The sequence below is a fragment of the Vanacampus margaritifer genome, chromosome 14 (assembly GCF_051991255.1).
Source record: "Vanacampus margaritifer isolate UIUO_Vmar chromosome 14, RoL_Vmar_1.0, whole genome shotgun sequence".
Classification (NCBI taxonomy): Eukaryota; Metazoa; Chordata; class Actinopteri; order Syngnathiformes; family Syngnathidae; genus Vanacampus; species Vanacampus margaritifer.
The window spans coordinates 14,756,894-14,773,716 of NC_135445.1; the positions used below are offsets into that span (position 1 = coordinate 14,756,894).

General features: G+C 44.4%; 1 protein-coding gene across 1 annotated transcript; it reads right to left on the reverse strand.

Moving 5' to 3' along the window:
• Nucleotides 1-2,883: 2,883 nt before the first annotated feature.
• LOC144063747 (bile salt-activated lipase-like) lies at nt 2,884-9,587 on the reverse strand. The gene is made up of 11 exons (XM_077585584.1): nt 9,475-9,587; nt 9,228-9,375; nt 8,836-8,955; nt 8,394-8,597; nt 7,859-7,989; nt 7,549-7,656; nt 7,345-7,459; nt 6,410-6,596; nt 6,127-6,330; nt 3,461-3,670; nt 2,884-3,323 (listed from the first exon to the last, which is right to left on the reverse strand). The coding sequence occupies exons 1-11, from the start codon at nt 9,538-9,540 to the stop codon at nt 3,152-3,154; spliced, it is 1,665 nt and encodes a 554-aa protein (XP_077441710.1). The 5' UTR covers nt 9,541-9,587; the 3' UTR covers nt 2,884-3,151.
• Nucleotides 9,588-16,823: the final 7,236 nt, after the last annotated feature.

A 16,823-nucleotide genomic window follows, 5' to 3' on the forward strand; every position in this document is an offset into this window, starting at 1 on the left:
CGAAGGAACATTACAAAGACTTAAAATGTCAATATTCAACGTGTAATGCTTTTTTCACTTGGAGAATACAAGAAAATTGTTAACCTGCATTTATACACACAAGAACTATGTTTAGGTTCTGTAAAGTGTTGTAAACTAGACGTGTTATGACGATTGTCAACAGCGCGCGATCAACGGGCTTTGTATCCCGTCATTATTGTTATTATACATTTTTATTATTATTATTATTATTATTATTATTATTATTATTATTATTATTATTAACAACAACAGCATCCAAATATTTCTCCACAGAACAAGAGAATTTCAAACTGAGCACACAACAAACAAGTTCTGCATTGAAACTAAAACAAAAGTGAGATCTTATCATACAATAAAATCTTCAAATAATCAAATACCAACAAGCCTTTTTTTTTAACCCTCCTCGCACTGTGTCTTTTTGGTCATTAACTAGTTTACAAACATTAAAAATAGGGAAAAAAATACCCTTTGTTTGGTTTTTGTTATAAAATAGGAAGACAAAAATTGAAATAGCCTACAGCTTGATTTGTTGTTTGCCTTCTGGAACGACTAAGGAAAAGTGTAATAACAGTTTGATTCTGAATGTTTTGGATTTCCGAAAGTTGTCACAGACAGCATCTTTCACACTGGCCAGGACGTTTGAAGTAGAGCCTATATAGAGAGAGTTTGTTTATTTTTTTAATTAACAAATGAAGCCTACAGGCTTACAGAAAAATTGAAACATACAACTGAGCGGTACTAAAACAAAACAGTGAAAACCAACAACATACACACATCATAGTGCAAAGGGGTCAAACGAAAAGGGCACCATGTTATTATAAAGCCATAAAGCCTTTGTATCCATCCATCCATCCATTGTCTAACACTTAGTAGGACATGTCTCCCTAGATTGTCTTGATAATTCTCTGATTTCATGATTCCTGTGATACGATCAAGGCTTCCAGTACCAGATGCAGCAAAGCAGCCCCCAAGAATGATGGATCCTCCACCATGCTTACCTGTAAGGAGGGTGCTCTTTTCCTTGCAAGCTTAACTGCGCCATCATCCATGGGTTTTAAGTTTTCTATTTTTTTCCCGCCCATTGTTTATTGTTTTCAATTGTTTTTTTAATCATTTGGTCTTTCAGATAAAACACAAATGCTCTATATATATATATATATATATATATATATATATATATATATATATGTAAAAATATATTAACTTGATTCATTTTTTTCAAAAGATATTCCACATTATGTACTTAACCTTCATGGGTGCCAATAATGGTGAGCAGGACTGTATGTGTAAATAGTCTGTGTAACCAAAAATGTGTACATGTTCTTTGTAAATATATGTAAATAAATATCTTCCCCATACTCTCATATTTCTGCTCTAGACTTAACTGCTTCAAACAGAGACTGAGGGCTTTGTGACAGCGTGAAATTCATATCATGGTATTCACTCTTTTGGTCTTTTTACTCTAATGGTGAGTGCAAAAGTCATAATGAGAGTATTTCGGATTGGCATAATAGGGAAAAGGTAAAAAAAATTTTTTGAAAGAAATAATTCTCTCTATTTCTCATTCAAATCTAGCTGTTTTATGTAAACGTGTCTACCTTTTGTGTAATTAAATCTATTCAACAACAAAAACACTGATTACAAAAATATTAGTCATTTTGAGCCCTATTACTGTGTAGATTTCAGAACTCAATGATGGAAAACAGTGCAAATACAAGCAAATAACATTGCTGATATTAATTTACGTTGGACCTCGAGCTTGGCGTCATGGCTGACATCAGCCGTTAGCGTGCTCAGTCGGTCATATGTGTGCTAAAAGGCTAATGTAGCCATCATCTTATTCTCAGTTCAGAATATGTATTAATTGTAGTACAAATGTTCTGTTCATAGCTTCTGGCTCTCCACTTTAACGCAGTTCTTACCAGACTTCTGTGAAAAGTCTAATGTACGCCCAAGCAGTTATTTTGGGTCATTCCTGACTCTGCATTTTACATGAGCAATTAGCATGCTAAGCGACTGCCTGTTTGCCTTTGGTGAAAGCTCTACTTTTAGTAGCAGTTTATTTGTCACCATGGAGTAGAGGATTTGCACCACACAGCTCGTTGCTGTTATTGCATACAGACTTATTATTAGTCTGTTAGTTCTGCCGCAGAGAAAGTTAGCTTAGCGTCTCACGTTCGCAATCACGGACTGTGTTGCCAACTTGTCAAGCAGCCTCTGTACCTCTGACTAGTGTGTGTGTGTGTGTGTGTGTGTGCGTGCGCACTGAAGACATTTAACATTTTCAATTTGATGTTTTACTGTTTTTGAATTTATTTATAGGCATATCAATGTGATATAATCATGAGTGTTTAAAAGAATACAGTGGGATGGTGATTTTGTGAACTTTATTTTATCCTCTCACCCTCAAAGCTATTGAAGATAGGAATGTGCATGATGTTATCAGAGCCTTTTGGCATTGGAGTCTAAAAGTCTGGGGTTAGATCCTAATTGCATTTGTTCCCCCAGTCAAGAAGGGGAACTGTATGTAAATGTCTGTTTACTAATAAGATTACACCTTTGTTCAACCTGGAATCAACATGTCTGTATGTAAACGTCTGCTTACTAATAACATCACACATTTGGTCACTAGGAGATGACATGTCTGCCCTTTGTTCAATCAAGAGCCGGGAGGAGGAACCTTTTATCTTTTTTGGTATAAATGAGTCGATGTTCTGTAAATTGTCACACACTTGGGGGGATCCACGTTGCATTCTGATGTGGTGTCCTGACTGTGTCTTTAGAGGCCTCTAAATAAATTCTTGCAAGAAAACTTCTTCATCAGATCCTGAATACAATTATTTGGACACGCAAAGATTACACTTAATATAGTAATTTAATATTCCTTCAGCACACACAAAATATTTTACAAATGATTTTGATATGAGTGTTGTAATTTCACTTCTTCAAATGCCCATTTGTTTCAAAGTACAATTCTTCCACAAGATTTATATCCTTTATTTGCATTTGAGCACAAGTGATAACAATTGCCTATTAACTTTTTCAGAACTATTTTGAGAGATTTTGTGCACACAGATGCAATGAAAATATATTGAATGACTCATTATAAGTATGATGCTGCTGGAGATGCTCAGACATCTGGTAAGCTGGGCAAGGTATCGGTCCAAAAATGCACATAGTGCTTCCTCATTTTCCGCCCCACTGAGGACTCATTCATCTTATGACTGATATCCAGGTAACGGCGTCCATTGGTGAATTTTGGCCAGGTGGTGGGCACCTCCAAGCCTCCTTTGTTGGGGTCTCTGTTTGGACAAATAAAAACAAAAAACAGCATCAACTAATGACTGAGAGAGAGAAAGAGAGATTAATGGGCTGCTGTTGACTTTTTGTTATGTTTCTTTGTCTTTTTTTTTGTTTTTGTTTCTTTGTAAAATTATACCCAGTTTTGGCAAAGTTGGTCCAATAAGCGATCATGTAGCCAGAAAGAGTGCGGCTGCTCCTCCAATAACACATAGGATTTCTATAAGGCATGCCAAAGAGGTACTGCAGTTCCTCGGTATGGTCAGCTCCCATCCAGCTGGGATACGGTTTAAGGGTGCCGGCCAAAAGGCTGGGTTCAGAGAAGAGGTAGGAGTAGGTGCGAGCAGATCTTTAATGAGACAAGAAGACAAAATACTGAGATGCATACAAAGCTTGCAAAATAATGTCAAGTATCATTGAAACCAGGTCTTAATTAACTTAATTGGCATAAACATTTTTGCTGAACAGCCACTGTGTCGTGTGGTTTTCCCGAAGTTACTAGCCACTCGGCATTTTTACTGGCCACAAATTTGTTGTTTGATAATGGGGGTAATGCACAACCAAATTAAGTATGGAAGAATTGATGATTCTCTACCCATCTTCACTTCTAAGAGCCAGCGCCACTCCGAGAAGCTCTTTTTATACTCCAATCAAGTTGCCAATGGACCTCATTAGTGGTAACTGGTCTTCCAGCTGTTTTTTTTTTTTTTACAAGTGCAATTGACTTAGCTTCTTATTGCTACCTGTCCAAACTTTTTTGAGATTTGTTGGCACCATGAAATTTACAATCAACATATTTTTCCCTTAAAATGTTAAATTTTCTCAGTTTAAACTTTTGACCTGTCGTCTATGTTCTATTCTGAACAAAAAAAAATTGAAATTAGGCACTTCCACATAATTTCATTCAGTTTTTATTCACAATTTGTATAGTGTCACAACTTTTTGGGAATTGGGTTTGTGCATACATCTGATCACATCAGTCTGCTGACTGCTTGCTACAAGCTTTGCTACAAGCTTTGCCTACCATTTGACGCGTCTGCAGCAATATGCAATAATTGTTTCTTTATTGTGAGAAAGGCATGTTTAGACCAAAGGCGCACAATGTTCCATAAAATAAAAAGCCCAGCTGGTTCAGCTGGCGTTCGATGACACTGCGTTCGATGTGACCGTCACATATGGAAAAACGCCCAGTACACTGCCTCAACTCTTAAAGCTAAGCCATGTGTTTAATCTAATAAATGGAAGACTTGTTTTTAGAAAGCATAATATTAAATGTGTGTCTGTGGCCATCTATCTTCAAGGAACACAAAAAGATTAACAAACATATTTGCTTAATAAGTTTGTTGCCTTCTTGAGTTGCAGACAATAGATCACGCAGGGGTGGCCAACCCTGGTCCTCGAGAGCCACAATCCAGCCTGTTTTCCATGTTTCTCTCCCCTAACACACGTGGTTCATGATCAGGATCGTTATTAGGCTTCTGCAAAGCTGGCTGATTAGCTGATCATTAGATTCAGCTGCGTTGCAGGAGGGAAACATGGAAAACAGGCTGGATTGTGGCTCTCGAGGACCAGGGTTGGCCACCCCTGAATAAAGCCAACACACAGCAGGGACCATGCCTCTACTTTGGAGGAGACTGTCATGATTTGGGTCAGCTGCTCTGTTTCCTTTGCAGGCACTGGGGAAACAGCTGGTGGGCAGAGCCCACCATACACACCTGCTGCCCATCATGCCATCAGACCAGAATAAAAGCCTGACGGACACAGCAAGGAGTGTCGGGTGATTACTCCGAGACGCCACTCTCCTGACCCGACTGGATTCGCTCCTACAAGAATTTCTCCTGCTGCCCATGACTTACCTTTTTGCCGCCACCGAGCGTGATTTTGATTTTGTTTGTTATCCGCCTGTGAGCGTGATTTTGTGTTTACTTTTGTCCGCCTGTGTGCGTGGTTTTGTGTTTACGTTTGTTGGTAAATTAAACCTAAGTTATCCGCATCCCTGCCGTGGCTCTCCTACCTCACTGCATCTGTGCCCTCCCTTCTCAAGCCGTGACAGAGACAGTGTTGAATATTCGGTATAATTCTAAAACTTCTCTTGAATAATTGAGTATTAGTATAAAATAAAACATAATCTTGCTTGGTTAAAGAACAACTATGACTAAATGAAATAAAAACATGAACGACAAGTTGATTTTGATTTCTAGATAATATTCTTTTTTCACTAAATTTAAATTGCATACCAGCAAACTGTATTTTCTTCTCTAGAAACATTAGGAAGTGAGATTTTGGGTTGTGGGACAAAATGACTTGAGAATCACAGTCGCGATTTTACACATTTGAGTAAGCCTGGTTTGTCGAAAATTGATCAGGAGGGTGCAGTCGTTATTGCCTATTAAACTGCCTTTGAAAAGTATTTTGACAACTCTATATGGGGCACTCGCCTAGTAGCTAGCTGCTATTGATGGCAACTTAAGACCCCTGCACTAGGGGGAGCAAGCACCATACCACAATGTGAGAATCACCAGGCTGGTGTTTTATATATAATTGTTTTCTATGTGATCCTCAAAGTGCACCAGATTGATGCATTTAAAGTTGTTTGCATTTGTTAACCTTTTACACTAAAGGTACACCACTGGTTGGTGTCACCAACCACAGATCAAATTCACCCGCATTTGGCAGACTGCATTGCGTTAATGTCAAGCCTTGAATGTAACCAATTACAGCCTTAAATGAATACAAGACAAGTATTAGAAAACAATGGACCTTAACATGTACAACAGTACATGTATCGTAAATTCATGCTCTCACCTGGCACTAGCGGCATGAAGTTCAAGTGAAACCTGTGTGGGAGCCAAGAAGATGTAATCTGTTTCGATATCCACAACTGTTCTCTTGACATCCTCCTTGCTTGGATCGTCTTGCCATTCTGCAGTATATACTGACAATGCTTCTTCCAGACCAGCCTCGCCCTTGTCTTTAGTGAATGATTCCAACAGCATCTTCATGCCATCACTGAATTTAGAAGAACATGAGAAGAAAAGTCGATCAAATCTTTCAGAAATAAGAATTTGGTGTTTGAGAAAATGCTTACGTGGAGGTTTTTATCATTCCCATGTTGATTGAAGGGATATCAAGAGAAGCCATTATATGACCATCCATGTTATTGACTCCAGCAATGTAGTCAATATCAGCGGCATTGTGGAACAAGTTGGAAGGTTCATCAGGCAGGAAATCCCCATCAATTACAGCTGACAGAACCATGTTTTCCACAAGTGGCGCTGCAGGTGGGAGAAAACGCTTACACATTGTGTTTTCATAATTTAAACTCATAGTTTCAACAAACAAATCTCAGTCTTTTATATCTGGAGACGAGTTCCAAACAAAATAACGTCTTCACTTATTTATTATTATTATTATTAGCATATTTTATTTATTTATTTTTTACAAAGGTTTCAACAATTAACTAGTTTGTTTTAAAATTTTCAAACTAAACTTTGAACTAGTTCACTTAGAAAATTAACTTTCCCAACACTGTTTGTGAACCATATCTCTCCTTTAATGTCCAGAGAAAAGTCACTCAAGAACATGAATGCATACTCTGAGATACAGTATAGACTTTCGTATAGCATTGGAAAACTGTGATTTGCATATTATAATGTAGTTCATTTCAAATAAACAAATAGATTGAAAGTACTCTACAGAGGTGGGCACTTCTGTCCGTTACGTCGGCCCGTCATTGACGGATTCCCATATTTTGGTGAGTGCTTCCACATTTTCTGCCAATGCTTTATGATGCGAAGCCTCGAAAGAATACACGGACTGAGATGGACTGTTGCACTGACCCGGATCGATGGACGTAAACCTACTTCCGTTGTTGCTCAGTCCGTGTATTTATCCGAGGCCACACATCATAAAGCAGTCGGCGAAAATGCGGGGGCACTCTCCGAAAGGTGGACATCCGTCAATGATGGGCTGACGGAAGAGCCCACTAACACAAACAGAGTGATGTGTGGTGGATTGTTTTACCGCTAGGTGAGCTCCTCAAAGTGAAAGTGCCAGCTTTTGTGAGGCGCACGGGATCAGCCCTCTTCAAACAGGCAGCCATCCTTTGATCAGTGGGGCATTTGACTTTCCGAGCAACCTGAACAGAGGCGGAAAATCACAAGTTACCATTTTGCATAACTTGCGTATCTACGAGTTACACCAATAATCTAAGACAAGTCTTTGGACCTCTTCTGCAAAAGCACGTGGGTTCCTTATGATGGACCAGGGACAAAGTGCGACACCACTCTCAGAGATCCCTCTCTTGAAGAGCCCCTTGTTGTAGGGAGTGAGCATCTGTGACAGAACATACATCAAAGATATGTACAAGCATAGCACCCCACAAGACAAAGCAAAGGTCTCTGTCCTAAGTGGTCATGGAAATGTCATACTGAGCATGACATTTGTTTAGGCAGTTTAACAGTTCATTTATTAATTGGCCCTATGACTATTTATTGAAAAACTTTACTGCAAGAAAAATGGGCCAGCATCCCTATACCTGAAAGCTGACACTAGCACCACCTGCAGACTCTCCAAAGATAGTGATATTATCTGGGTCTCCTCCAAATGAGCAGATGTTTCTGTGGACCCAGCCAATAGCGGCATGCTGATCCCAAAGACCGTAGTTCCCTGTCAAAGGACAAACGTTTCAAACGCTATTCCTTTTTATACGACCTATAGCCGTCACCAGAGGTGGGAACTTACGTTGTTACGTCGGTACGTCACATACAGATTCCCACCTTTCAGTGAGTGCTAATGACGCAAAGCCTCGAATAAATACACGGACTGAAGCAGGTTTACGTCTGTCAATCCGGGTCAGTACAGACAGCCCCTCTCAGTCTGTGTATTTGTTCAAGACTTTTTTTTTTTGTTGATTCAAAATTGTTGAATATGCGGAAGCATTCGCCAAAAGGTGTGCATTCGTCAATGATAGGCTGACGTAACGACGGAAGTGCCTACCTCTGGCCGTCACGGCATATGCCTTGAGTGGTTTCATCATGGAGTATATCCAAATTATTAAACACACATAGTACCAGGTAAAAGAGAGTCTCCGGTGCTGAGGAAGCCCAGAGTTCCGACACGATATCCAATTGTCACCACTATGACATTTCCTCGTTTTGCAATCTCCTCTCCATCGTATAGATTCAGTGCAAAATCTATGACGTTAGTACCCATCGATCCTCCAATCATGAAGGCACCTCCATATATCCAGACCATGACGGGTAAATTCTTGGACACTTAGGGAGTAAAAATAATTTGAATTAATTTTGGTCACATTTGAATAATGCTGCTGGCATCATTTCATATGCAGTTATCACATTTGCCTCGCAGTCCTAAAGACCAGTTTTTAAGTCTCAGCACAGGGCTTTCTGTGTGGCTTTTCTCTGTGGTTGACTGCTGACCAATCCAGGTCTCATAGACAACTGGGATATGCTTCATTTATTGATGGATGATAGTCTGTGGGCCAATTCTTACCTGATTTGCCGTGAGGAACCCAGATGTTAAGGTAGAGACAGTCGTCATTTCCTCTGGTGCCGGGCACTAATGCTTTCAACTGAAGACATATATCCTTGTATTTAGTGGCCTTCAGAACACCTGTGAAAAGACATGTTCATGTTTGGACAGTTCTTTAAAAAAAAAAAGAAAAGTGTAAGCAACGAGTAAGAGTGATCCAGCCTTGCTTCTCTAACATCTGACACTTCAAAAATTGGTAAAAAGACTTCTCAGAAGAGTAAAAATGTTATCGCTCCAAAATGGGATACTTTCTAACATGTTCATGTTTTTATGCATCCCAATACTTTTATCAATGTATCTTGATTAAAGGCTGTAATCAACCAACATTTAAAATCAAGGTTCAGTTGACTCACCTTCCCAGCCCGGGTGACGTTCCGGTTTTTCAAATGTTTCAGGTACATCAGCAAAGGGAATCCCTTTGAAGATGTCCATGAAACGATTGAACCCAAGACGAATGTTTTTGCCCTTTACGCTGCCCCCCTCAGTCTTCACCACTCCTAGCTAGAGACATACATCGTGGCCATATGGTAAAAAAAAAAAAAAAAAACACCTTCATGCAATTAATTTCAAGGCACAATAAAACTACATTGTGTAACTTACAGAGGAGGCAGACACCGTCTCCAGAAACACTGCAACTGCAACCAAGATTCTGAGCTTCTCCATCATGACCAAACTGAGAACCTGGCAGAGTTCACTGGACTTAAATGCAGTGGACTCCTCCCCGACCTGGACTGCAACTATGGCTACATGTTTCTCACTGTTACATCACCTCTGATTCGTAACTTTTGAGTCATTATACATAGAGACTTCAAAACAGCAAAGTGGTAGAAGGTTTGTTTCAAAGCGTTTGCCTTTTTAAACGTGACATTAATAATCATTGATTGGGTGTTTACACGTGTTAGAGACTGCAGAAAGTAGATGAGCCTGCTTGAAGGGGCTTTGTTTACCTCCGCTTGCCCCTATGTATAGCTGGCCGTGCACTACATGCTATTACTTGAGTAACCAATGACTGTAAAGAAAGTCATTAATTGAGCTGAAAAGACAACAGATACTGAAGGGGCGCTCACGTAAAATACACTCAAATAAGTTTTATGAAACAGTCTGCAATACCTTTGGTATCAGTGTTGGCAAACGTATGCTACGATTTACAATACGTAACAACAAAATCTGTCAATGCAACCAGTAATTGCAGTACCACACAGCTTATCTATGTTTATCATATAAGTCAAGAAGCCAAAAAGCATTAGAGCACCTGATGTTGTACAATCAAAAGCAGGCAACTAACGGCTCCAAATCGACTGGTACATGCTGATTGTCTTTGAATGTGCCATACTTGTTCTTTCTTTACGTTCAGCAAAATACATACAGTTGCACTATGGAGGTAAATATGGTGCAAAACTAACTTGTAAAAAAAGTCTAAATTTGTATCTGTAAAAGTCGTATTGCACAGGTGTACAGTACAGTATTTTGTGTAATTAAACATCAATCTTATTGTATGTGTCTGTTGATGTGTGACGGTTGATCATAGAGTGACTTGTACAGCGACTACCTCTCCTGGACTCACTTGTTTCTCTTTGTAATATAACTTCTCATGTGCAACGATTGTGTCATTGCGGTTTAGATAAATGGATGGATGTTCACAGACTTGAAAACAGCCCAGCAAAAGAGCTGTCTCAAAGTGTCTGCCTTTCTACAAATGACACTGAGTTGTACGAATGATGACTCATTGAGGGGGAAGAAATAGTCTTGTGCCAATGTAACATCAGTGCATAATTTCTAAGAAACTTGATAAAAATGCATACATTTTCCTTAAGATCACCTTGATGCTGGCTGCAAGCTGGTCTGTGTCAGATAAGACTCATTTTCACTTTTGTATGGCAAGAGGGAACATATTACAGTAATAAATGTTCACATTTACTTTTTATGTCAAAATACACCTTAGAGCTGGCCATTTTAGATACTTTTTGTTCAAAGTACTGCAATGGAAATATAACATGACATGAAGTAGGGCTGTGCAAGTAACCCAAATTCAATTACAATTTCAGTTATTTCACTCCACAATTACAAAATCATCATAATCGTAAAAAAAGAAAAAAAAGATTATTAATACTAATTTTGAGTTCTTTGAGTTGTTTTAATTTATACATTGGCACAATTTTATTTTATTTTAAAATAAAAAAATTAATGAATTGTATTTAATCCAAAATGAACTTGCATAATTATAGTGTTTCAAATAATTTTATTTGTCTTATTTTAAAATAAAATAAATAATGAATTGTATTTAATCCAAAAGGAACTTGCATAATTATAATGTTTCATAGAATTTTATTTGTCTTAATATTTTTCACATTAAAACGTTTTCTTATTTTGTACCCAAAAAATTAATGATCGTCTCAATCTTGATTTCAATTGTTACCAATATAATCAGGATTAATATTTTTTTCATAATCCAGCAGCCCTAACTTCCATCCATCCATCCATTTTCTTAATGAAGGACCACAATGGAAATAAGCCTATGGCTTTATTGTGTTTTTCTCCCTTTGGCAGCAGTTGTCGTATGTTTGTAAACATGCTTCGTTTGTTGTCAATAAATATTTCAATCAATCAATCAGACACGTAGAGCAGTTTTTTGATGAGAAGCGCCACAATTTTGTCACGGCTTGAGAAGGGCGGACCCAGATGCAGTGAGGAAGGCGAGCCACGGCAGGGATGCGGATAACTTTGATTTAATCTGGCGATAAACGCAAACACAAAATCACGCACACAGGCGGACAAAAATAAACACAAACTCACGCACACAGGCGGATAGCAAACAAACTCAAAATCACGCACACAGGCGGACGAAAACAAACACAAACTCACGCGCACAGGCGGATAGCAAACAAACTCAAAATCACGCACAGTGGCGGCAAAAAAGTAAGTCATGGGCAGCAGGAGAAAACTTGTAAGACGAGTACAGTCGGGTCAAGAGAGCGGCGTCTCGGGGTAATCACCCGACACTCCTTGCTGTGTCCATCAGGCCTTTATTGAGGTCTGATTGCATGATGGGCAGCAGGTGTGTATGGTGGGCGGAGCCCACCAGCTGACCCAAATCATGACAGTACCCCCCCCTTAACGACGCCCCTAGGCGGACCACCCGGCGCCGATGGGTGTGCTAAATGGAAATCCCGAACGAGGGACTGGTCCAATATCCAGGAGCGGGGAACCCACTGGCGGTCCTCGGGTCCGTACCCTTCCCAATCGACCAGATACTGAAACCCTCTGCCCCGCTTTCGAGAGTCCAGAATGTCCCTTACTGTGTACACCGGCTGCCCCCCCACGACCCGGGGAGGCGGCGGGGGCGCGGTCGGCGGGCACAAGGGGCTGGCAGAGACAGGCTTAAGCAGGGACGTGTGGAACACTGGGTGTACCTTGAGAGTAGGGGGCAGGTTGAGCCGGACCGCTACCGGGTTGACCATAGCGTTGACCTCAAACGGGCCGATGAACCGCGGCCCCAGCTTCCTTGAACTCCCCGCCAACTGTAGGTCCCTAGTTGAGAGCCACACCTTCTGACCCGGTCGGTAGAGCGGTGCCGGAACCCGGTGCCTGTCCGCGAGCCGCTTGTTGCGGTCCGAGGTGCGGCACAGGGCCTTCCTAGTGTCTTGCCAAACCCTGCGAGCCCGGCGGAGGTGGGTCTGGACTGAGGGAATGGCAACACCGCCCTCCTGGGAAGGAAACAAGGGGGGTTGATAGCCACAGGCCGCGTTGAACGGGGACAGGCCTGTGGCCGAGCACTCGAGAGTGTTGTGGGCGTATTCGACCCAAGGGAGGTGGGACGCCCACGAGGAAGGGTGCTGATGGCACACACATCGAAGCGCTGCCTCCAAATCCTGGTTGGCACGCTCCGTCTGCCCATTGGATTGGGGGTGGTAGCCCGACGACAGGCTAGCCGTAGCCCCCAAGGACTTGCAAAAGGCCTTCCAAACCCGGGACACGAACTGGGGCCCCCTGTCGGAGACGAGGTCCACTGGAATCCCGTGGATCCTTAAAACGTCTTTTATCAGGATATCCGCCGTTTGTAGCGAGGTGGGCAATTTGGGCAGGGCGATAAAGTGGGCCATCTTTGAAAACCGGTCCACCACTGTCAGGATTACCGACCGCCCGTTGGAAGTAGGTAGTCCGGTAATGAAATCCAGGGCCACATGCGACCAGGGACGGTGGGGAATGGGCAGGGGTCGGAGCTGGCCGGATGGCTTCAGGCGGGAGGACTTATTACGGGCACACACCGTGCAGGACGTGACATAGTCCTGGACGTCCTTGCGCAGCCCAGGCCACCAAAATCTCTGTGCTACCAAGGACAGCGTGCGACCCACCCCAGGGTGACATGCTACCTTCGACGCATGCCCCCACTGCAGCACTTCCTGCCGAAGGTGTGTGGGCACGAACAACTTGTCTTCAGGGCACGCGACCGGGGTCTGCGTGTCGTCCACTGCATCCGCCACCTTCCGCTCCACTTCCCACCGGAGGGCTCCCAATACTCTGTCCTCCGGGACAATGGTTTCGGGTGGAGACCCCTCGGCGGCTGGACTGTGTATTCGGGACAAGGCGTCCGGCTTGGTGTTCCGGGCTCCTGGTCGGTAGGTGATGATGTAATTAAATCTGGTTAGGAACAGGGCCCAGCGTGCCTGGCGGGGATTCAGCCTTCGGGCGGACCGGAGGTACGCCAAGTTTTTGTGGTCAGAAAAGATCTGGAAAGGTTCCGCCGCGCCCTCCAGCCAGTGCCGCCACTCCTGCAACGCAAGGATAACGGCCAGCAGCTCCCGGTTGCCCACGTCGTAGTTGCGCTCAGCCTGGTTGAGCCGGCGCGAGAAGAAGGCGCATGGGTGTAGCCTCTGGTCCTCCGGTGACCGTTGGGATAACACTACCCCCACTCCTGTCTCTGAAGCGTCGACCTCGACGATAAAGGGAAGAGTCTCATCGGGGTGTGTCAACACCGGGGAACGCGAAAATAATACTTTTAAATTGACGAATGCGGCCTCTGCCTGTTGGGTCCAAACAAACGGAATTTTGGTGGATGTCAGTCTTGTTAGTGGTTCCGCTTTTAAGCTGTAGTTGCGAATGAATCGACGGTAGAAGTTTGCGAATCCAAGGAACCTCTGTAGGTGTTTCCTGGATGTGGGAGTGGGCCACTCGACCACGGCCTGGATCTTCGCTGGGTCGGCTCTCAATCGACCCTTCTCCACAATGTAGCCGAGGAATTGGACTGAACTGGCGTGAAACTCACATTTTTCGGCTTTTACATACAGCCGGTTTTCCAGCAGTCGTTCCAGGACCAGCCGAACATGTTGTCGATGTTCGGTTTGATTTCTTGAAAAAATCAAAATGTCGTCCAGGTAAACAAAACAAAAATGATTGAGCATGTCGCGCAGGACGTCATTAATGAATCCCTGGAACACGGCGGGAGCGTTTGAGAGGCCAAACGGCATCACCAAGTACTCAAAATGCCCAATAGGTGTTTTAAATGCTGTCTTCCACTCATCGCCCTCCCTTATCCTCACTAGATGGTAGGCACTGCGAAGGTCCAGTTTGGTGAATACCGTGGCTGAATGTAAGGGAGCAAACGCTGAGTCCATTAGCAGCAACGGATATTTGTTTTTGATAGTTATGTCGTTCAGACCACGGAAATCGATGCACGGGCGTAGGGTCTTGTCTTTCTTTTCCACGAAGAAGAACCCCGCCCCTAGCGGTGACTTGGAAGGCCGAATCAGTCCGGCCGCCAGGGACGTGGTGAGGTACTCCGTGAGGGCTTGACGTTCCGGCTTGGCGATCTGATATAGGCGTGTACCAGGCAGCGGTGCCCCAGGAACCAGTTCTATTGCGCAGTCGTAAGGTCGATGTGGAGGGAGAGACATGGCCCGGTCCTTGCTAAACACCTCCCGCAAGTCGTGGTATTCTGCCGGTACCTCATCCAGGTTAATCTCCTCTAACGTGGCTTTGGCTGGGCCACGGTGATCATCCACTGCTGACTGCAGGCAATGCGAGTGACAGAAAACACTCCATCTCTCCACCCTGGGAATGCCCCAGTTAATGTCCGGGTTATGCCTGGCCAGCCAAGTCAGGCCCAGGACCACTGGGGCCGACCGGGACGGCATAATGAGGAACTGAACTGTTTCCACGTGGTTCCCCGATAGACGCATCTGTAGGCTCTCCGTTCGGTGTGAAATCACACCCAGGGTGCGCCCGTCAAGGTCGCGCATCTCCTTGGCTTTCTTGAGTTCAACCACCGGGCATTTCAGGATGTCCACCATCCTCGGGTCAATAATGCATTCATCCGACCCTGAATCCACCAGAGCCGTCATCCTAGCGTTTACCCCCCCCATGTCATCTCTCCTGAGACTAGTAGTCTCCTTGGGTTACGTTGGAATGGAATGGTTGGGGCTGGAACAGGTGCGACGTGCCTGTGTCTCTCAGGCCGCCTCCCACACTTGGCCGCTAGGTGTCTCCACCGGTCCGTGTGCTCCGTTGCCGAGAGCCGCTCTCCTCCCAGCTGCAAAGGCTCCGCGCCATCTCTGGCAGGCGCGCATCGCCATGAAGCGTTGGGAGGCGGGGCGTCGACGAAGCGCCCTGCGGACGTCTCCGCTGCCTCCGGTCGTCGCCCCTCCTCCTCCCGTTCCCGCCGTCGCTCCCGCAACCGGTTATCCAACCGGATGGCCAAGCCGATGAGCTCCTCCAGCGTGGACGTCTCGTCCCGTGCCGCCAGCTCATCCTTAATCCGCGGGTTTAGTCCCTGCCGGAAAATTCCGCACAGCGCCGCGTCGCAGTAACCACTCTCGGCGGCCAAAACCCGGAAAGAGATGGAGAATTCCGCCACAGAGGAGCCGGCTTGCTGGAGGTCCAGTAAGCGGCTGCCTGCTTCTTTCCCTCTTACTGGGTGGTCGAAGACCTTACGGAATTCAGTCAGGAAGGCAGGAACTGAGGCTCGGAGCTCCGGGTTGGTTTTGCTGGCCGCCATCGCCCATAATGCTGCCTGGCCGGAAAGCAAGCTCATAATAAAAGCAACTCTGGAGCCGGCGTCCGGGAAGGTGTACGGCTGTTGGTCGAGGACCAGGCTACACTGATGAAGGAACTGGTCACACCCACCAATCTCGCCAGCGTAGCGGGGGGGATGCGGAATATTGGGTTCCCGGAAGACAAGATTGCCTGCTGATCGGGAAGTGGAGAAAACAGGAGACGCTCTGGCAGGTCGTGAGTCTTCCGCGGCCATGGATTCCGGTCTCCGCTCCATCTTTAAGGTGAGCGATCCAATCTGTGCAGTTAGTGCCGACATCACCTCCTTTAGATCCTGGAAGTATTGCTCGTGCCGGTCGAGCAAGTGTCCATGGCTGGCCAGGACCTGGCGCGGGCTGCTGGGATCTGCGGGGTCCATAGTTGGTCGGGTGATTCTGTCACGGCTTGAGAAGGGTGGACCCAGATGCAGTGAGGAAGGCGAGCCACGGCAGGGATGCGGATAACTTTGATTTAATCTGGCGATAAACGCAAACACAAAATCACGCACACAGGCGGACAAAAATAAACACAAACTCACGCACACAGGCGGATAGCAAACAAACTCAAAATCACGCACACAGGCGGATAGCAAACAAACTCAAAATCACGCACACAGGCGGACGAAAACAAACACAAACTCACGCGCACAGGCGGATAGCAAACAAACTCAAAATCACGCACAGTGGCGGCAAAAAAGTAAGTCATGGGCAGCAGGAGAAAACTTGTAAGACGAGTACAGTCGGGTCAAGAGAGCGGCGTCTCGGGGTAATCACCCGACACTCCTTGCTGTGTCCATCAGGCCTTTATTGAGGTCTGATTGCATGATGGGCAGCAGGTGTGTATGGTGGGCGGAGCCCACCAGCTGACCCAAATCATGACAAATTTGAGATGAAACAGGATGTGTACACACAAGCTCTTAGCAG